Below are 20,444 nucleotides of genomic sequence, written 5' to 3' on the forward strand. Positions count from 1 at the left end.
AAGTTCCTGTCACCCGAACGGTATTATAGCCATGGCATCAGCATTAGTCATTGGGTCAACCGGAAAGACAGGCTCTCACATCCTATCAACCCTTCTCTCCCTACCACCATCACAAGTATCATCCGTACAAACCATCTCACGTCGCTTGCCTCCACAAGCATCAGAGAAAAGTAGCTCCACGACCACAAAGCTCAACGCCCACATAGAAAAGGACACCTCAAAATGGGAGAGCCTCATCCCCTCCTTATCACCAATCCCTCAGATCGTCTACTCAGCTCTCGCAACAACACGCGGTGACGCTGGTGGCTTTGACAAGCAATACCTCATAGACCACGATCTGAACGTTGATCTCGCGAAGAAAGTCAAAGAAGCCGGCGTGCAGACCTACGTGCTGATCTCTGCCGGAGGAGCTGACGCCACCTCAGTCTTTGGATACCAGAAGATGAAAGGCGAGACTGAACGTGATATACAGGCCCTTGAATTTCAGCATACTGTCTTCGTGCGACCTGGGCTGATCACGGGCCGAAGAGAGGGTTCACGGCCAGCTGAGACAGCGCTGAAGTGGATTGCGGATGGGTTGGGCTATGTTAGTGGTGGTCTGTTGAAGGATGGCTGGGCACAGGATGGCGATGTCATTGGAAGAGCTGCGGTGAGGGCTGGATTGAAAGCACAGAGGGGGGAGTACAAGGATAAGGTGCACATTGTGCAGATGAAGGAGATTTTGGAGCTAGGAAGGCAGCCTTTGACAGAGTTGGAGAAGTCGACGTTGTGATATCTCTTTTCACGAGATGTACCGACTGCTTGCGAAGAAGTCAGCATTCGATTGTGTTGTAACAAGCTCGATGACAGTACCCAATTGTGCCGTCCTCATGCAGAAGTTATGGCCTCCCGTCGAGTCAAACGTGCTCGAGAACCGGTTGTACATCACTCATCTTCAAACAGAACCGAATCACTCCCTCTTGACCTTTAAAGCAACCACATCACGTTCCCAAATAGCCCAAACAGCCGCACCACTGGGGCCCACGACTGCCGAAAGAAACCCATACTTGATCAACGCTGCGACCCAAGCACCAAAACTATCAACCTTCCCAACAGCACTCAACCTCACCGTAATACCCCAAACCATCGTGCTCAGTACTCCAACAATCAGGTCCCATTGCAGAAACCATAGCGCTCCGTTCGCAAGAGTGGTAGCCTTCTCATCACTGAACGGATTCGGCGGGATAAAAAAGTTCTCGGGATGAAGTTGGACCTGCAGTTTCGCGCTAAGTGCACCTGGAAGCAACCAGGCGGCCAAACCCATACCAACGAAGAGCAAGTGTGCGCCAGCCGATGCGCCGAGGGCGAAGACGTAGGCACGATACATGTACTTTGCTGTCTCAGCGCGTTTCTGCTTTTCAGTTCGCATGCTGACCATCGGGTCAAACCAGGCGACGAGAGCTTCGAGTGCCTTTTGTGAGAAATAGATCCAGATAGGCCAGCCTTGTTGTATGGCGGTCCAGTTCAATTTGGACTCTAGGGTGAGCAGGCCAGGAGCGGGAAGTGCCATTAGTGCGGAAGGGATGCCGAAGCCTATGAGTGTTGCGACAGGAACTATTGCGAGTTTGATGGGCTGGTCGAGGACGACGTTCCAGTCACGAGGGTTCTTGACAACAGGTGAATTGATGAGGTGCAACACGAAATAGATCGGTGCCACGCATGCATAACCGACGATTGCCACCAAGAGGCCGAAGATGGTAATGCTACAAGCAGATTAGTACATCATTCGTAACGAACTCACCAACTTACGACGTGATAGTGAGGCTCCCTTTATTGCCGCTTCGATAACTCTCCGTAGTAATCAAGATCCACGCAGCAAGCACCTGACTTCCAAGATTCAAGAAGCTCAACGTAATATCAATTCTGTTTCCGTCAATTGCTGTGTAGAAGAAGCCAACTAGAGTGGTCAGTTGTTTATCGACAGGCTCTATACCCGTCCAGCGCTGTTTCATAGGGTAATACGCTGGTCCCGGAATCGATGCGCCAGGTTCAGAGAGCTCTCCAAGAAAGTGTAGCAGGTTGTTTCGTGCAGGAAATCCCCATAATGTCCAGAACCCGAGGGCTGAGAAGATGAAGAGTGTGACCTTGACTCCTGTCCCTGCCATTCTGTTAAATCTTAAAAGAGGATATCAGCACGAGGTATAGGGAGGTAGTTGCTGTATCAAGCTTGCAAGATGAGTGACAAAACCAAGTCGTGCTGTAGCAAAACGCTCAGCTTTCAAGAAGAACAGCACAGACACTTATCAGGGACATCTGCCTGATGCGACAGCAGCTTCCAGGTGCTTTTGACGCACGAGCTGAGCAGGCGTCGCAATCGAGGGCGCCGTAGGTCAGGGCTAATCTTAGCCGACCAATTGGACCATGCACATCCCAGTAAGTCAGGCAGACTTAGAGGTTGACTTTCCAGCCTTTGTTTGAACAATCTCTTGGCCAGCTCACATCTTTGTTATCGCACGGGAAATCACGAGTGCACTGAGCGCCTGACTTTCGCGGTCATGGCTAGTACCTCGAGTAACCCTGCGAAGATGTGATCGAGGAAAAAAAAGGACTTTCGAAATACAAGCAGAACCCACACCCGCCAAGACCCGGCCCTGGAGCTCTTTAGCGTCGGTACAAGCCGTCTCCCCAGTCCGCCATGCCCGTGACAAAAATTCTCCAAAACCAGGTTTCTCAATAAATCACTTTCAATCCAACAATGCCGAAAAGAAAACGCGACGAAGAAATCCAAGAAGGCATCTCCCAAATTCCCGACCAAGCCATCCGCATCAAAGCCTCACGCCTCAAAGCCCGCTTCGACAATGGCGTCAAGCAACTCACAGCACAACTCAAGCTCGCCCGTGGCTTCGACCGACAAAAGATGACCCGGCGCATCAAGCAAGCCGAAAGTGATAAAGCCAAACTCGAGAGGTTACAAGCGGAAATTCAGGTCTTGAAGGACATAGACGAGGCGAAAGTAGCCAAGAACTACTTGTTGAAGCAATGTGTTAGAACGAAGAGGATTGCTGAGGCTGAGGCTTTCAGGACGCTTTTTGGCAGTGATGTTGAGAAGAGGGTGCAGGGGGCTGGGAACGGGGCGGAGTCGAATGTGCTTGGGAGGTTGTTCAAGTCGAATCCGGTGAGTGAGGTTCTGCCTGAGATTATGAAGGGGATTAGGGAGGTGCTTGGAGTAGATAAGCCTCTCGAAACCAATGGGCATACGAATGGTATTGCGCAAAGTTCAAGGCAGGACGGCGCGACAGAAGTACCGGATGATGAGTTCTCAGGGTTCTCGGACGAAGCAGCACCAAATGAAGCCCAACCTGTCAAACGAAATGGTATATCAGGAATAGCAAATGACGCTGAAGGCAGCGAGATCTCAGGCTCGGATGATATGAACATCTACGACTCACGACTAGCAACTTCTTCCGATGACGAAGACGAAGAAGAACTTGAACTCAACGACATGGAAATCACAACCGATGAAGAAGACCACTCAGCCACCGACGACGGCGACGACAACAACAGGCCGTCTCTATCACCTCCCGCACGACAACTCAAAGAATCAAATCAACCAATTAAACCACCCAAATCCTCACAACCCCAACCAACATCAACATCCTTCCTCCCCTCCCTAATGCACGGCGGCTACTACTCAGGCTCCGAGTCCGACTCCGACCCCGACAACCCCAACAAGGCCCTTTTCGACGCCCTTTCCTCCGCCACATCAACGACAACAATCCGCAAGAACCGCCGCGGCCAGCGCGCAAGACAACAGATCGCGGAGAAGAAATACGGCGCGAGCGCGAAACATTTATTGAAAGCTAGGGGGGCGGAGGGTGTGCATGGCGATAGGCAGAGGTTTATCTCTGGTGCTGCTAGTGGGACCAAGAGGAGTGATGATGGGTGGGATGCGAGGCGGGGAGCTGTTGGAGATCGAAGTAGAGGTGGGAGGAAGCAGGAGATGTTTGGTGCTAGGACTCAGGGTGATCGAGAACAGAAGAATCGTTCTGTGCCGTCTGGTGTGCGTGCTACTACTGTGAAGCAAACAGGTGGAAATGGAAATGAGAAGCTACATCCTTCTTGGGAGGCTGCGAGGAAGAGGAAGATGGAGACTGCTAATGTGGGGGCATCGTCTTTTGCTGGGAAGAAGATCACGTTTGATTGAGTTTGTATTGTGGCTAGAAGGTATATTGCTGTCGCCATCAGAGCGAAATGAAGATATTTATTACCATACTAGCTGACATAACAGCACTCAGCAGGGCAGCAAGGGACGTTGAAACCCCGGGAATTCCTTGTTTGAAACGAGTCAAGCTCTGTATAGCTCCGGATTCTCCTCTTCAAGTTTGGTATTGTTCTTGTTCCATGCCCGAATCATATGTTGATTGCGCCAAGAGCATTAATTCACCACCTTAGAATGCCTTCAAAGATGAGACAATACGCTGTCGCAACACTTGTTTGCACCTTGAGATACATTCCGAAAGCAGAGACCCTTTCTCCACATTCATGACGCCAAATCCAACCCAAATCACCTGTTCAGACCAGAGACATTACCAAAGTGAGGAGGTTGCCGCACCAATCTGACCGTACCCAAACGACCGAACTTATTACCTGCTCTCTCCAAGTTACCACGTTGCGTTTGCTCTGCCCTCCTTGCCTTCTCCATCTGTTTGTGACGGGTTGCCAGCAACGCCCGTTGTTGTGAGGCCGGTAGGTGTAGAAGACTCCTGCGATCATCTGCACGAAGTTGTGCGAGTTGGCTGTTGAGGATGGATTCTTGCTTTAGCACTCTTGTGCTTACTTCACCTGGAGGATCAGAAGATGGCTCGGTAGTATGCGAGCTTGACTCGGCATTAGTCTGCGCGTCCTGAGTTGGGATTTGTGATGTTGAACTTGAAGGAGAAGCCGTTGTATTGGAAATAGGCCTGTCTGTTTGCTTTGACGATCGTGCTTTCTTCGCTCTAGTCTGCAACAAAACTTGAGAATCGTCCGAATAGCGCATGGCGAGGTTCTGCTGTATCTCTGCTCTAATATCTGCAGAGGACAAGTCATAGAAGTCTCTCAGCTCAGCGTTTTCGTCGGTAATGTCGTATTTGCAATGTCCCTTCGCTATCATGTGCTGCTGTACAGCTTCGCGAGTATTCCGCTGTGTTCCACAGTAGAGACATTCATAGTACGCAGAGATAATGAGGTGAAAGTAGGCGAGTAGAGAAGTGACATCTACCAATAGATTGGTTGTGTCTATATGCAGGCCATGAGCCTTTGACATGTGTAGTAAGTTCTGATCTAGGTCTGGACTCGTCTGGTTGCAGAACAAACATTGTGATTCGTCATACTCGTCTTCGATACTGTCTGATGATAGCTCGGCCATGTCTTCATGGTTGTTTTCGGAAATCTGTTCTGGGATCGGAGCAGTGAGGGAATCCGCACCACCTGAGCCGGCATCCATGGTGGTCTGAATTGGTGTTATAAGTCAAGTAGCGTTGACGTTTGGGCTTCTAGTGTGTAGAAAACTTAGGCACTATCTGGAGTTTTGTCGAGTAGAAGTTGTTCCTGAAAAGCAAAATTTTGTCGACGAATATCTGTTTATGTAGTTGTGGTTTAGTTAAGAAGTAGCAATAGACGTCGCTTGTGCCAAGTCAAAGAGCATGGCGCATTTCACTCGCACTAAACCTGTTCAGGAAAGTCGTGCTTGCCTCGTCTCCTAATCCGGCCAAAGTGAGGAAAGGGTCGTATTGTCAAAATAGGTTTAGCGCCGCGTTCCAAGATTCACCATGACTCACGAACGAGGCCGCGCCAATAATCGCCAGCAGTGTCAATGTACTGTGGCCAACGTGATAACTTGTAAGTGGTCCATGAACTGTCTATAGCACACGCAGAGTCTCTTTTTCGCCCAGTTTTTGCACTTCCTTTTACACCGGGCTTCTCCAACGAGCTATGTGTGCACCAGAGCACTGTGGCCTGGAGAAACCGAGAACCTGTATTCAAACGATCGAATGGGACGATGGTACCCGACCAGAAAATGCCCATAGATTGACCCGCATTTCGCTCAAGTTGTGAATAGAAATTGTGACCGTCAGATGCCCGCCATTCCCTACCTTGAACGCCTGGAAAATTATGTTGATGCTGCTGTCAGCTATTCACCTTTTTCTCGTCTGTTGTCTCCTCTATTCGACATGAATGTACTTGCATCGAACACGAATGGTAGCTCGTCATCGTCCTCGCCAGGCCTTCCTTCTGGTCTTACCGGGCCTTGTGGCCTTCCACCTCTTCCCCAACTACCGCTGACTGACGGACTATCTCCTGTCCTCTCGACACTTGCACCCGTCGCTCCGATACTCGATACAGAGCCCTGAGTGGGAGAAGCATGTGACCCACCTCTGTTAGTACCACGTCTGGCGAAACTAGATCTATAAGCAGTCGGTAGGGATGACCTTCCTGAACCTGAATCTGAGATCGCCCCATCCTGACCTGGGGCACGGGTCTCGGACTTTGTATTCTCACGCTCTTGAGGGTTGGGTGGCCTAGACTCTTCGGCAAACGAAGGCTGCTGTCTGGCCTTAGCGCCCATACTAGCACTCCGCATACCATACAGATCAGCAATATCATCGTCTGACGATAGAGGTCGCCTTTGCGCCGAGCTGGATCGTCGGTACCCGGGGACGAATGGTCGAGGAGAACTCGGTATGTCGATAGCACCAGGGGCATCTGATATTGGTGGCAGCTTTTCCTCCATGGGTGAAGTTGTTTGTTGCAATTCTGGATCGTCATGACTGTAAGCCGCGCTCAACCGTGACGGAGCGAACGGCGTGTGGGGAGTATGTGGCGAGATTGGTTTGGTGCCTGGAGAAGACGAGGTCGAGATACCGGCTTGCGTAGGTGAATGCCGACTCGAAGGGGTAGATGGTTTAGGCACGACGAGAGAAGAAGACATGGATTCGGATAATGCAGCGTTGGAATCACGCATTTTGTGGAATCTGTTCAAAGCAGCTGCAGTCCTGCGAGCCGAAGACTCTAAAGCACCACTAGAAGCAGGATTCAGCAAGTCCTTCTTCTGATCTAACATTTTTAAGAAGTCGGAGATGTTCTCGTCGTCCTCTTGCATTGAGCCTGAACTGCCATCGCCAGGGGCATCTGCCATCAACGTTGAGCCAGGTTGTCCTGAAGATGCTGTACTAGCCCTCCCACTACTTGTCTGATCCTCGTCTGTCTTGTTCGCGGTTCGGTCGACTGACAACCTGTTCTTGCGATGACCAAAACTACTTTGAAACCTCTGCATCGGAGCTGGTTTTGGAGAGCTCGACGTAGATGAGGGCTTCTCCGACGTATTTCTTATGGGTACGCTTCGTGTAGGCTCAGGTATTATTTCCTCTTTCAACGATCCCAAGGTAGGCACTGCTTTTGTGGAGGGTCGTGGAGAAGCTGCCAAAGGAGAAGAGCTCATAGGGGACGCAGAGAGGGTGGGTGCTTTAAACGGGTTCATGGAAAACGAGCTTCTCCTTCCTGTATTTGTCCTGGATGCGATTGGCCTTGATGTTTGCGCTTGCTGTGGGAGTGGTCTCTGCGGGCTTGGAGAGTCACTACCATAATCTTTCTGTGCACGTAGGGTGGACATGGGACTTGTACCTGGCTCGAAGCCGACCTGATGAAAAGTCGAGAGACTTCCGTAAGCGTGGCCAAGCTCAGGTCTTTCGGTCAGGTTTTTGCGTTGGTCGCTGGGTAATGAGCCCACCTTATGAGCAGGGTCATCGCGTGACTTGAAGATATCGTCGTCGGCGCCAATAAACCTCGAACTTAGCAGTTCTTCAGAATCGTCTATCCTAAAGTCACAATTTGTGCGATAAGCGAGGTGAATGGAGAAGGGTCCCGCAGGTGAGTCAGTCGAACCGAACGAGTACTCGGACAGGACATCTGAACTTTCACCGCAGAGTGGAGCTTTTAGATTGTCTGCTCTTGCAATACTATCCAGCTGGTTTCCATCGACAATGCGGAAGTTTACTTTCATGCCCATGGTCGAACGATTTTTGCCAAGCTTCCGAATCAGCTTCCAAGTTGGTAATAGATTACAGTAGGTGTAGAGGGTGCGAAACAGGACTATGCTCTTCTTGTAGACATGAGGCAGGACAACAGCAAGGTCGGTTGGCATTGGCTGTGAGGATTTCCCGAGCTCAATAGTCCATCTTTCCAGTAATATCTCTCTATTTTTCTCTGCACGACCAGTGTTTCTGTCACTCTTGGGCTCCAGGGCTTTGTAAACGTCCCATCTCTTCTGATCATCGTCCAGAATGACCAACCGTTGTCCCTGAGACAAGACATCGGTAGTAAGGTAGATTTCGAGAACTAAAGGGGAAGGTCTCTCTTGCAACACGTCTATCCTTTTCCATCTCCTGATTTCGTCTAGATAGTCATCCGTCTCGTCTAGCTCGATATTAAACCACTTGTTCACCCTGATTTCGTTTGTTTTCGAGGAGTAGGCAGGAGACAGCTCGGCCCTTGAGTGTAAGATGATCAGGGCGGCTTTAGTGTGGAAGTTTTGGATGACCTGGTTTAGCCGTTGCATCGAGGCCGAATTGTCGGGTTCCCGAGAAGCAGCAAAGTCTTCGCTTGAGCCCGATGCTTGGGTCGATGGTGTCCTGTCCCTCGGATTGTTAGGACGTATAGGGTTGGTCTGTTCTGCGTTTGCTGGCGAAGCTGTCGCCGGGGCTGATCTTGGATGTTGATGCATGGCTGAGCGAGCAGCGGTGTGGTGGTGATACTGCCGGTGGTGTCGTTGGATTGTAGAAAGCCCTGTCAGGTTATGCGAATGGGGGCATGGGAGCTAGCGTCGACGGGCTGATGGACTGGAGTCGTGGTTTCTGAAGCCATTCATGCTATCAGTTGCCTGTGCAGCTGGACAAGGAGGAAGACTGTGGGAGGCACTACTCGCACCAAACTGGTTACGATGGCATCTCTGGTGGTTTGGGATAAGGGCTCGATCAAAAAGCAGAGGGAGTCATTGCATATTGAGCGAAGGATGAATTATGTTGGGAAGTCGAGGGCACAGCAGATGTGAGTCGAAATGCACCATGAGCACACTTGGGTCACTGGACTCGGACTCCTCGCGTGCGACTAGCAGCATATGACGCGCGAATCAACTGCTCTCCACCCGCAATTAGCTTCGATGGTCACCGCTTCAAAAGTGCACCAGGCAGAGTCAAATGACCGGTCGCCCATGACTGCAGGGATCGACTCAAGGCAGAAAATGGAGACCAAGAAAGAACAGATGATGTCGTCCTGCAAGAACGAAATGGCGTGCTGTTCACACGCAGGAACAAATTCCGGAACGCGACATGAAGCAGCCTGAACAACAGACTCTACGCAATATACAAGCAGACCTTATTCACCAAGCTGCTCCACAGCCATGAGGACAGTTCGGATTTACTTCGTCAAGAGGTCAGTTACGGTTCAACGTCAGAAGCGAAAGGACACATGCATTCGCGTTGCCAGCTCCGTCTTTGACTCGTCGAAGATAACCCATCCACAATCACCGAGAGCCTCCCAAGCTCAAAAAGCTGCTTCTCGGATCATCGTTGGCTGCAGATAAAGACAGCCCGTCGCAGAGATCCGTGATCCTCCTTGACTCCACCAACGCCAAATCCTTGCACTTCCCCACATCCTTGTGGATGGTCCGTCAATGAGCCGTGTGGAATGCTCGCACAGAAATCGCCTGGATCGATTTCGCTGCTTTCTGGACGTGCTGCTATTAGTAGGAGCGTTACTCGAGGGTCGTTTGTGTATGATCTATCTGTACACACAGGTGGTGGAAAGGTCGGATCCTTCGAATTGCAGAAGAAGGCAGAAATATAGCAATTGAGTTCATGTCCATGTTATTTCAGTCCTCTATGAACAGAAATAGGCAGCAATGCCCTTCCACGTCTTGCATAGAGGCATTGCTCAATTTCCTCGTTTTCGAACACTGTAGGGGTCAAATGTACATGACTGACCTGACTCACCTTACCTGTTCCTATTTGTCCTGTCGAGACCATGACCTCGCAGTTTAACTAGCCAATCGCAATTCACTGCATACAGCTATAGCTCTCTGTTACACAAGTCAGTAGAGCTCTGCACCTTGCAAAAGCCATGTGTCCAGCCGGCGTTAGCTGCCTCGCCGAACAAGCGTCATCGTTGCACGGATGCCCGCATAACGAGGCGGGTCTGCCAGTCAGTCACACCATGAGTGGATGCTCGGCAGCCTACTGGTCGCACAGATCTGCAAAGAATCTTTCAGTCTGCAGCCTAGACATAATCTCACGTGGGATCCATCGAGGTTTGGCTCTTGTATGTGTTTCGTGCTCATTGGCTACGGCAGACTGTCTAGACTACTGTACATCTTGCGGCATGCTCCTATTACCTCTCCCACGAGCACTACCTGCAAAACCACCGCGCCCGTTTTGCCTGCCTCGATGAGATGCCTCTGCGTGCGCGGGTCTGTCATTTTCGTCATGGCCTGGTCGTGTGCGAGAGCGTTGAGCTTTACCGTCTCCTCGACTTGCATTTTTCTTCGCGGCGCCTTGACCCCCTCTTGACGGTCGACTTCTGGCTACAGCATTATTCACTGCTGCCTCCTCCTCCTGGATTCTACGGCTCTCACTGTCCCACCAAGCCTGGAATTCCTGCTCCTGCTGAATCTCCTCCAACGACCGTTTCGCCGCAGACTCTTTGATAGCTGACTTTTCGTACTGCTGCTGTGCTAATATGTCTGCCATCGACGTCCGTGCATCTAACCAGGAACTTGCTTGTGCGGGTGTTGGTGTATGACGGATGGATTGTATTTGTGGTGGAGGGGCTTTCGAGAAACCAGTCATTCCTGGGGTTGAGGCTGGGGTAGAGACACTGCGTGCTGGTTGGGATGGTTTCTTATTCCGACCTTGGGGTTGTTGTACACTTGCAGCACTCGTCGCTTCTCGAGATGGAAGTGTTGGTCTCACCTCGTGAGTAACCTCGGGAGATGTCACCGGAGTCTGCTTAGATTCGACCTTCTGCCAAGGAGATTGCGGCGCTTCTGTTTTGGTGTTCGGCCCTTGCTTGGCTCTTTCTTCCATCTCCACCAGATGGGCCTGAGACTGAAGCTTTTGTTCCTGCTGTTGTCGTTTGCGTTCTTTCTGTGACATTCTTGGCTGTGCTTGTTTAGACGAAACGGCGGCTTGCTTCAAGGACTGGGTCAAGTTAGAGACCTTGACTGAAGAATCTTGTGACATGATGTCTCTGAGACCTAGCCCAGGTGTTGTTGGTGTCGAGCTGCCCCATACGGGACGATAAACGTTCTTTCCGCTATCGAGTGGCGTTCCTGGAAGGCTTGCAGTTTGTGGGGATGTTGCTACAACATCAAGTCCTCCTTCTTGTTCCACAGAGCTCTGTCCTGGCGGTCCTAAATGTGGAAATCGTGTTTGAGAAGCTTCGGGTTTTCCTCCGAGGGACGGAGACGCTGTGGTGCTAGACTCCGAGCCAGGTCTGATGTAAGCTTCGTCCTCCATCTCGAACTGTAAATCATCCGTAGGAATTATCGCAGGGCTTCCCGCTGCTGGTGACAACGTCGATGTGACTGATCTTTTCTCGCTGGGAGGCCGGCTTGGCACGTTTTCCTTACTTTGTGGTCTTGCAGCTAGGGTCGGTCGAACTGCCTCGATTACATACCTGCTTGGCAAACGCATTGAGTCTAGTCGGCGTTGTCGGCATCGTTCAATATTTTCCACAAGTGCTGGCTCCTGCTCGAGAAGGAGATCCAGGGCCCTGCTACTTCTTGCTATTGGCATGAATGCTAGCTGGTTCGACTGAACTGAGGCGTTTAGCTCTTCAAGCAGATATTCGTCCAGCTCCTCGAGCAATCGCTGGTCAAGCATATTTTCGAGATTCAAGCCAATATACTCCAACCCAGCAAGTTTGAACTCGGTCTCAGAAGATTCAGCGATGGTGTTGAGAAGACCACAGATGTTCCAGGGTGTGACATACTGTCCGATAACTTTTTGGCAGATTCGTGCAAGTCTTCCCAGCATGAGTTCGTTGGCCAATGCCATTACATCGATCACGAGGTCGATAAATTCGTCGATATCAGTGGTGACAACCGCGTCAAACAATTCCTCACCCGTATCAGCATAGATGTGTCGCAGCACAATCTCGAAAATATTGGCGTCAACGTGCTTCAGGTCAACCCTAGCAGCCTCAAGCACTTCGTTGCCCGACTTTCGTCTGTCCGCCATCCACATTCCACCTGTGTGGCCACGGAACAATCCTTCAAAGAATGGACATCTTGCCTGAAGAACAACACTATGAGCATATCGTTCCTCGCCGTCAGCCAGGTCGACGGCGACGTCTGCGTCGGAAAATAAGTCGGAATCGTGAAATCCATCTTCGAAGTCTTCTCGCAGGCACCTACTGGGCTCGTCCATGACTCGTACTGCACGCTCAAGATGTCTCATTTCCAGACCGTTCGCGATCTTCATGAGCTCTGTGCGTACACTACGGTAACGAGGTGCAAGCTGCAAGGCACTTGACGTGAAACGCCAAACGTCCACCAAGTTGTCAGTGTACAAGTAAAAAACGAAATTGGTGAGAGTTAGGAAGTCTGCTCCTTGCAATTGGATCTGAATCTGTCCGTCAGAACCATATTCGATGGCCAAGGTATCTGGAAGCGAGAAGTAATAAGACTGGGAGAATTCGGCAAGTGCTTTACGAAGCACTTTGCTCCTGGCTTTGAGAATGAGACTATGAACTGGCAGACGAACTTCGGTAACGTTTGAAGTAATCCATACATCGTAGTCCGAGGTGGATAATGGTTCGAAACGTTTGGACAAATGAATGAAATCTTGCTCGGCTTTCAAATCGGTCAGAAGAGCTCGCTTAATAAGTGCTGGGCATGGTCCTGCAGTGGCAGGTCTCCAGAGACGTAGTTGTGGCTCAGCAGCGTTCTCGTCGTCAGTAATCTCACCATACTCACGAAATGCAAGCAAGTTGAACATGTCGTGCCAAAGATGTGGCGCTTCCACTGCAATTTGGTTCTTCATGACCTGGCAATCTTTACGAATAGCCATGAACGCCCCGTACGAGTTACTTCGAACTGCAATTGCACCAAAGATGTTGGGCACGCGCGTGAATTTGTAGTCTTTAGATTTCGTATCGTCTGCATGCACAGATTTGATTTTTGCTCGCTTCTCTTTCTTCCATACTGTTCCAGCGGCAGTACAGAGGATGACGGATCCATCCTGACCGACAGCAACATCCGCCGCAGCCATATGAGATTTGCGGATCGACCAGATCTTGGACGGGGTAGGCAAGGCGTTGCGAGCTTTAGATGGATTGGTAGTTGACTTATTTGGCACCGACTCGACGTTCCGAGGCACATCTACTGTAAAAACCTCACCATAACTTGTCAAGGCGCATATGGTGTTACTGCCACAGGTGATTCTGCTAATATGTTTGGTCTGGCGGTTGTGTCTCGCGAAAAATGCATCAGAAGCAATAGAGCTTCCGAAAGAATCGAGAGGGAAGACAATCTTGGTAAAACCATAGTGCGTGAAGACAAGAACCTCGTGGTTCTCGAGCAATACGGTTGTAGCACGATCGATGGCAGCGACAGACTGGACAGGGTGCTGAATGATGGAGACTCCGACACGACGCGGCACAATTTGCATATCGAGAGATCGCGCATCAGCATCCATTAGTCCAAGCTGGCCTTCATTTTTGCCAAATGTGTACAATCCAGACGCAGTGTAAATGGCAGAATGCAGGGACGAAGCCGCGGCACCAATAATTTGTTCTTTCTTGATCAAACCATATATCTGCCTGGGAGTGAGCTGCAAGGGGACTTTTTGCGCCGATACCTCAGGAAGCTCGTAACCTAATTGACCATACTTGTTACTGCCCCAAGTAAACACTTCACCAGATGAGCATACAACCACGGTGTGATCTTGGCCAAGTGCAACACTCGCGACGCGTCGTTTAGCGAGGCCACCACCTTGTATGCAGGTGAAAGCGAAACGAGTTACCTCATCGCCAGTCCCAAGGCGACCACCAGGACCAAAGCCGCAAACATGCAGATTGGATACAGGATCCTTGGTCAGAATAGCTGTATGAAGCTTTGACATGACGACATCCTGTATCGTAAACGGCTTGTTCTTGACAACAGCCGGTAGCGCTCCAACATCAGGCAAGTCTCCATAGAGATCGTTGTTGAGCGATTCTTGCCGACGTTGTCTCTGGAAATCCTCGAAGAGATGTTGCATGAGATGTGCAGGACGTACGAGTTGTACACGTTCTGGGAACGTTCTATCGTCACCATCGCCTAGGCCAAGAGTGATATTCTTATTGCTTCCGAATGCAAAGACTTCTTCGCCGTTCAGGTCGTTCACTGGGTTGGTGTCGCGCTGAGCTGTCGCTGCTCGTTCGTCCATATCCCCGCTCAACAAGCTTGCAGTTTCAGCAGCATCGAGTGTGTTCTCGTCTTGCTGGAGATCTCGAGGAGCGGTAGTCAGACCGAACAGCTCGAAAGGGCTATTACCTTCGTGGTCTTTGATCTTTACAAGGCCACCCGCATTGACGTGAGAGACATTGGTTGTGTAATCGGTGGCATTTTGAATGTCCTTCACCATGAGAGCCTGGGCAGCTGCGATATTGCCAGAGTAGAGTGAGCGATGCAATGCCGTCCATCCGCTTTCCGTGTCTTGCACATAGAGATCGAGGAATGGTGTTTCGAGCAGGACCTTAACGAATTCCTGCGCATTGTCGCTGCGCGAAGATACCGCATGGTGTAACAAGGTGCGACCAAATCCGTCTCTTGCATTGATGTCAGATCTTGTCAAGATTATCTTTCCAGCCTTCCTGCTCTTGACAGGCGTCCTCGGGGATGTCGCGAGAGTACCAGGACTTCCTGCTTTGAGGGAATGGCTATAGGCGCCACCCAGACCTTTCGGTGCATTGCGGTCGAAGGTGGCTCTTGCCAGATAGTGTCGAAATCCATCGACATCATCGTCAAAGAAGTATTTCCAGAGAGAGTGGCTCATGTGTTCGATCGTCTCCTCCTATCGTTCAACGTGCCTCGCTATGACCTCAGCGGATCACGGCTTGTTTAAAGGCGGACTGTAGAACGAATATGTAAGGAGATGGAGACGATGTTACGTAGGCGTTATCATCTTGTGGAAGGTTGTTGGCGATTGTGGTGGCGAGGACAAAAGACCGGCGGCGCGCATCATCATTGTGTGCGAGATTCATGTTGAGGGGATGTGCGGGAGAGCTCAATGCTACTCATACAGTACCGTTACCTTTGTGCTGCGGCTGTCCCAATAATGAGCGACAGGTGAGGCAACTTTGATCCACGGGTACTCAGCTTCAATCTAGCCAATGATTGCATTGATCTGCCCACGAGGTAAGAGCTCAATTGCTCCTTCTTTCCTTGAATGATGAGTCTGATCTGAAGTTTACATCCCCTCAATCCTGTTGTTGAGAGGAGAAGGCACTTCTTTAAGCTCAAGACAGGAATGGGAAGTGGAGGATATTGTCCTGCGAACATGTTCGCCAGCCTGGAAATGGCTCCATTAGCGGTGAATGTCTTGCATGAGCGTACTTTACAAGCAGCAAGATGAGCTGGTAGGAAAATTTGCTAGCTTCATGGTTCATTCAACCACTGATCAGGAGTGCTAGTGACGGCTCGCCTTTTCCTCGATGATTGTCTTGCTCAGGGCTCAGCACAAACGCTACTTCTTGTATGGGATGCATTCGACACGAGTATGGATGCATATCTTAGTCAAGTGCGAACCTCCACAATCAACTTCAATCCTGACTGCGAATGTTATCATAGCGGTCGGATGGAGACCATCTTCGACGCCAAGCTTGAATTTGCAAAGGCAGCTGATTCACCAGGATCCTGTCGATAGCACATGGTCTGCTGCAAGTTGAGTCGTTACGACGTGGTCTTCAGCTACCTGCAATACGACAACATAGCCAACCTTGGCTACAACAGCAGCAGTGAGAGACACAATGAGTGCGCCTCTCAGCAGCACAAGAGACGCTCAGAACCAGACAACTCCCTAATACCTGTCTTGCATGTTTTGGATTTTCTTTACAAGACTTTGATTCTCTTGCCAGCTGTCGAGCCACACACAACAGTTCACGAGACAAAGAGTCCGTTTCTTGAAACAGTCCGCGTCTGGAAGCAGTACCGCATGCCGATAGGTCCGTACTACACGTGTCTAAGTTCGTGCCACATGCAAGGCATCTGAGACTCCACTTTCCCCGGTGGATCGATGGTTCTGTAACGCTTCCATATCCACATCAATCCCTTCCTCAGTGGTCGAGCCGTGTGCGGCACGCTATGCCAACTAGTCCATCAACTCCTCGCTTGCACCGCGACCCTCGATCCACGTTCTGTTATGTCGGGCACAAACTTTGCGAGATCAGAGAGCACCGCTCCAGATTCGCACAGCACAAGTCGAAACTACCTGATGCAAGCAACCGTGCGCAGCCACATGGGCTTCTGGCCAGGCCGTCACTGACTGGACACAGAGCAAGATCTCTAGCAACCTCAGAACACTCTTTGCTACACAACGCCATGTGCTGTGGCATGGAATCTGCCACGAACATCTGGAGTAATGCAAGACTTTACCCTGGCTAACCGACTTTACTCGATCTCCTTTTTGACCTTCGCTTTCTTTCGACTTTGTGACTTTCCACCGCTCTCTTATGTCAGGTGGCCCGGCCTACACAAATTGCCATGGCTGCCCACTTGAGCGTCCTTGCCTGTGTGTACATTGCTGTTGCTTCAGGATGGACGGCCATCTTCCTCAGTCTCATGGCATATCTGTGGCGCCATCGTCAACTACCACAAGTTCGAATGAGACGTTTACCTCTCCTGTTCACGGCTATGAGCCTGCTTCACCTCTACGGAGTGCTATGCTACGTAGCATACGGTGTTGGGGTCAACTTTCCTTGTGCTATAGAGTATTGGGACATGAACCTGCTTTTACCCTTGGGCATAGCACTGTTCCAGGTCGCAAACTCTCAATTTCTTCACATAGCCAGGCAACAGGAAAAATACCTCAATTTCGACAGTCTCGATAAAATGGTTCAACGAAGGAGTGCTCCAGCATTTCAGGTCTCCTCAGGAAACCTTTGGCAACGAATCGGACGGACGCTCAACAACCGTGATCGTATCATTAGGATGGTCGTCTGTGTTGTGCTTGCGATGGGTATGCAGGTCAGTATAGTTCTCCGAAGGTCGACTTCTCGCTAAACTATTAGATTGCTCTGTCCTTGTTCATCTTCTTGGTTTCCGAGAAGTTTCACAAGGGTTTCGGACTCTTTGCGGACGATTTCCTGGGTACAAACTCGGCGACTCGATTAAATTGTGCCCGTGGCTGGGAGTGGTGAGTTAACTTCTTGTTCTTCGTCCTCATGATTGACATCTTCCAGGTGGCTGTCCATCCTCTGGCAAGTGTTTTGGTCGTGGATTTATGCCCCATACATCCTCTGGAGGTCCAAAGATATCAAGGACACTTATGGGTGGCGGGTACAGACCATTCGCTGTTGTATCTCCGGATTACCTGCTTCTCCTCTATGGCTCTGCGCGCTCTACCTCGATGCATTCGAGCCTGTCAACGCATTCTGGATCCCACCGCAGTGGTTCGTGTTATCCATTACTTTGTTCGAAGCCTTCGCCTTGATCATCCCATGCTACCACATATACCGACAGCACAGTTCCCAAGCAGACATCCTCGGTGCTGTCGCTGGTCGGGACACCCACCTCAAACCTGCCACGTCCGGTTGTGATTTCATAACAGCTTTCAACAATTCATCTACACCCACGCTCGAAGGATCAGAAGAGTTCATCTTGGCAGCCACAAGTCGCCAGACGAGCAGAAGCACAAGCTTGCGAAAGAATATGATGTATACTATGTCGGCAATGGAACATGCTCTCAAGTACGATGCTGCACGACTTCAACAATTTGCTGCACTGAAAGACTTCTCGGGTGAAAACATTAGTTTCCTCACTCATCTATCTACATGGCATAGAAGATGGCGAAGGCAGGAAGGAGGAAAAGTCAGTGCAGAGCACAACTCAAGAAGGCAATTCAACGGAGCAATACGTCTGTACGCCACTTTCGTCGCGGTCGAACATGCCGAGTTCCCAATAAATATCTCATCTCGGGCTTTAAAAGCTCTTGACGAAATATTTGCTGGTCCAACAAAGTACCTCCTCAATGACACGAGATCAGAGTCGACATACAACTCCGCTACGCCTTTCAACCTAGAGAATGAGAAGACAGATACGAGAATTGACGTCGAAGCTGTGATGCCTAGATCAAGTAATGATTCTTCTCTACCAGACGATACATGGTACTCAGGAGAGATCCCGCCGGGATTCGACCAGAACGTCTTCGTCGAAGCAGAGAACGAGATCAAGTACTTGGTGTTGACCAACACCTGGCCGAAATTCGTCAATGCTGGGTATCAGTAAAGAATCCGAACAGAAAGGCAAAGTGGATATCCTGTTAGAAGTTGATAGTATATACGGCAATGCAAGACTGTGTCATGAGGTGTAGTGTTCTCTCGCGAGAAGTGCGGAGTTCTCGTTCTTCTCTACCACTTCCACATGAAGCCCACAAACTCGTGCTAAGCAGATGGACCCGAGTTTCGTCGTGTAAGTCGAACATGCCGGGATCACCGGCAGCATGCATATTGTCGCCCATGCCTTTTCCTAACAAGGCTAACACGCACAGGATCGGCATGAAACTATCTCCGAGCTACTGCAGTACTTGCACAACCATATGCAGCGGACGAACACATGTTCATGACATTCCAATTGCCCCTGATTATGTATGTTCATTACTATCTTCATGTGCTAATAACGTCGTACAAGCATGTAGTACGTATCCATTTCGTCAGTGTTCCTCGCTCATCGTATGTTGACATGCGATGTCCTACTTCGCCGCAAGACCGTTCTGGGCAAGGAAGTTCAAAATCGTACCGTATGTGGTTGGGTGTGAATACTCAAAGTTTAAGCCGTGGCCGGAGCCCGGAACGATGAATGCTTGGAAGGGTGCGGCGTTTGGGAGGAACATCCGTGATGCGGCTGGGATGGAGGGGAGTGATGCGTTGCCGGTTGCGAGGCAGTCACCGCCGCAGTAGGGAGTGTCGTGCTCTGTGGCATTGTTAGCATGTTAAGAATGGATGTTGATGTAGCAAACATACCTCCGGTGATTACCAGAACTGGCTTGGCGACTGGGTTGGGTCTGGCGCTGGCGCCAACGAGGGTCATGATCTCTCCAGGTGTCACGGGCTGGCCATTTTGGTACGCGACCTGCAGCAGCTGAGGGTCGAAGGAGTTGGGTGCGAAGAAATCGATTTGAACTCCGACTGCGCTTTGTGGTGCAAGGTAGCCAGTTACGTAGCTCGAAAGTGCTGGGACGGTATTTGCGATGATGAAGTTCGATCCTAGGATGAACTGCGACGCAAAGCTGCCATTCTGTGAAAAGCCAGTCAAGACGAGACCGTCACTGATGCTTGGGTCTGCAGCGGTCAAGGCGTAGGTCTGCGAGCTACCGAAAGAATGTCCGACGTGGACAATCTTTTGAAACTTGGCCGAAACACCGGGTATCGATGAAGCTCGGAGGCCTTGGGTGAGGTATCTCAGAGCTGCGACCTCAATCCAAATCTGACCCTCGTTGATTGGGTCCGTGAAATGTGTCGACATGCCGATACCTAATCGATCGAAGGCAAACGTGCTGTACCCATAATGGTCTACAGCCTCTCGGACGTATGAGTAGTTGTAGTTGTTGTATGAGAAGTCCCAGTAACTGTACGAGGTCAGTACGTAAACACTGTGATAGTCAGACAGCGCTACCTTCTATCGAATCCGATGCCGTGCGTTAGGACTTGTACCACTTTGCCAGGGCCTGCGTCAGGTTCGCAATAAGTTGCAGCAATCTGGTAATTGCCCGATACTGTGTTGTATCCGGTCAAACTCTCCTGCGTGTAATTGTGTCCTTGTCGGGACATTCGTAGAGCAAAGTTCGTGGCCTCGATGGCATTGGTTGGATTTGTCTGATTGAAGACTCCATTACGGGCCGAGACAGAGATAGGTATGGTCAAGTTCTGGCAGCGAGCGGCTGCTGCGACCGATGTTAGAGCTGCGAAAGCAGCTATCGTCAAAGATTGGACCATGTTTGAATGAACGACTTTACTATACAGAATGGACGTGTTTAGAGAAGCAAAAACTGCAGTGGAAACGCATGCCTAAGTACCAGACGATACTTCAGTAACCTTGTATTAATATCGTGATCTGCTGATTCACAATTCCGTGACATCGTTGACCTTGCTGTTGGAGCTTCGAGCCAACACAATGATCTGCTGTGGCCTGGTGGAGACGTTTGAAAACGGCGTACCACACCACAGCTTCGGGC

The 20,444-nt window shown here is 50.4% G+C and overlaps 8 protein-coding genes across 8 annotated transcripts; 3 read left to right on the forward strand and 5 right to left on the reverse strand.

The window, feature by feature from the left end:
* Nucleotides 1-31: 31 nt before the first annotated feature.
* Nucleotides 32-772, forward strand: FMP52 (Protein fmp52, mitochondrial; the record flags this gene model as incomplete). The annotated part of the gene is made up of 1 exon (XM_064897244.1): nt 32-772. One exon carries the CDS (start codon nt 32-34, stop codon nt 770-772), a length of 741 nt encoding a protein of 246 aa, XP_064756194.1.
* Nucleotides 773-949: 177 nt separating this feature from the next.
* On the reverse strand, nt 950-2,144 carry LTR64_002881 (uncharacterized protein; the record flags this gene model as incomplete). The annotated part of the gene is made up of 2 exons (XM_064897245.1): nt 950-1,742; nt 1,789-2,144. The coding sequence occupies 2 exons, from the start codon at nt 2,142-2,144 to the stop codon at nt 950-952; spliced, it is 1,149 nt and encodes a 382-aa protein (XP_064756195.1).
* Nucleotides 2,145-2,734: 590 nt separating this feature from the next.
* LTR64_002882 (uncharacterized protein) lies at nt 2,735-4,183 on the forward strand (the record flags this gene model as incomplete). Its single annotated transcript, XM_064897246.1, has 1 exon — nt 2,735-4,183. The coding sequence occupies one exon, from the start codon at nt 2,735-2,737 to the stop codon at nt 4,181-4,183; it is 1,449 nt and encodes a 482-aa protein (XP_064756196.1).
* Nucleotides 4,184-4,543: 360 nt separating this feature from the next.
* Nucleotides 4,544-5,464, reverse strand: LTR64_002883 (uncharacterized protein; the record flags this gene model as incomplete). The annotated part of the gene is made up of 1 exon (XM_064897247.1): nt 4,544-5,464. The coding sequence occupies one exon, from the start codon at nt 5,462-5,464 to the stop codon at nt 4,544-4,546; it is 921 nt and encodes a 306-aa protein (XP_064756197.1).
* A 687-nt stretch (nt 5,465-6,151) lies between these two features.
* ATG13 (autophagy protein 13) lies at nt 6,152-8,740 on the reverse strand (the record flags this gene model as incomplete). Its single annotated transcript, XM_064897248.1, has 1 exon — nt 6,152-8,740. One exon carries the CDS (start codon nt 8,738-8,740, stop codon nt 6,152-6,154), a length of 2,589 nt encoding a protein of 862 aa, XP_064756198.1.
* A 1,633-nt stretch (nt 8,741-10,373) lies between these two features.
* Nucleotides 10,374-15,050, reverse strand: LTR64_002885 (uncharacterized protein; the record flags this gene model as incomplete). Its single annotated transcript, XM_064897249.1, has 1 exon — nt 10,374-15,050. One exon carries the CDS (start codon nt 15,048-15,050, stop codon nt 10,374-10,376), a length of 4,677 nt encoding a protein of 1,558 aa, XP_064756199.1.
* Nucleotides 15,051-16,876: 1,826 nt separating this feature from the next.
* On the forward strand, nt 16,877-18,499 carry LTR64_002886 (uncharacterized protein; the record flags this gene model as incomplete). The annotated part of the gene is made up of 3 exons (XM_064897250.1): nt 16,877-17,239; nt 17,284-17,408; nt 17,455-18,499. 3 exons carry the CDS (start codon nt 16,877-16,879, stop codon nt 18,497-18,499), a joined length of 1,533 nt encoding a protein of 510 aa, XP_064756200.1.
* Nucleotides 18,500-18,962: 463 nt separating this feature from the next.
* Nucleotides 18,963-20,205, reverse strand: LTR64_002887 (uncharacterized protein; the record flags this gene model as incomplete). The annotated part of the gene is made up of 3 exons (XM_064897251.1): nt 18,963-19,183; nt 19,234-19,838; nt 19,886-20,205. 3 exons carry the CDS (start codon nt 20,203-20,205, stop codon nt 18,963-18,965), a joined length of 1,146 nt encoding a protein of 381 aa, XP_064756201.1.
* Between the last annotated feature and the right edge of the window lie 239 nt (nt 20,206-20,444).

Source organism: Lithohypha guttulata, assembly GCF_036872675.1.
Source record: "Lithohypha guttulata strain CCFEE 5908 chromosome Unknown scaffold_2, whole genome shotgun sequence".
In the NCBI taxonomy this organism is placed as follows: domain Eukaryota; kingdom Fungi; phylum Ascomycota; class Eurotiomycetes; order Chaetothyriales; family Trichomeriaceae; genus Lithohypha; species Lithohypha guttulata.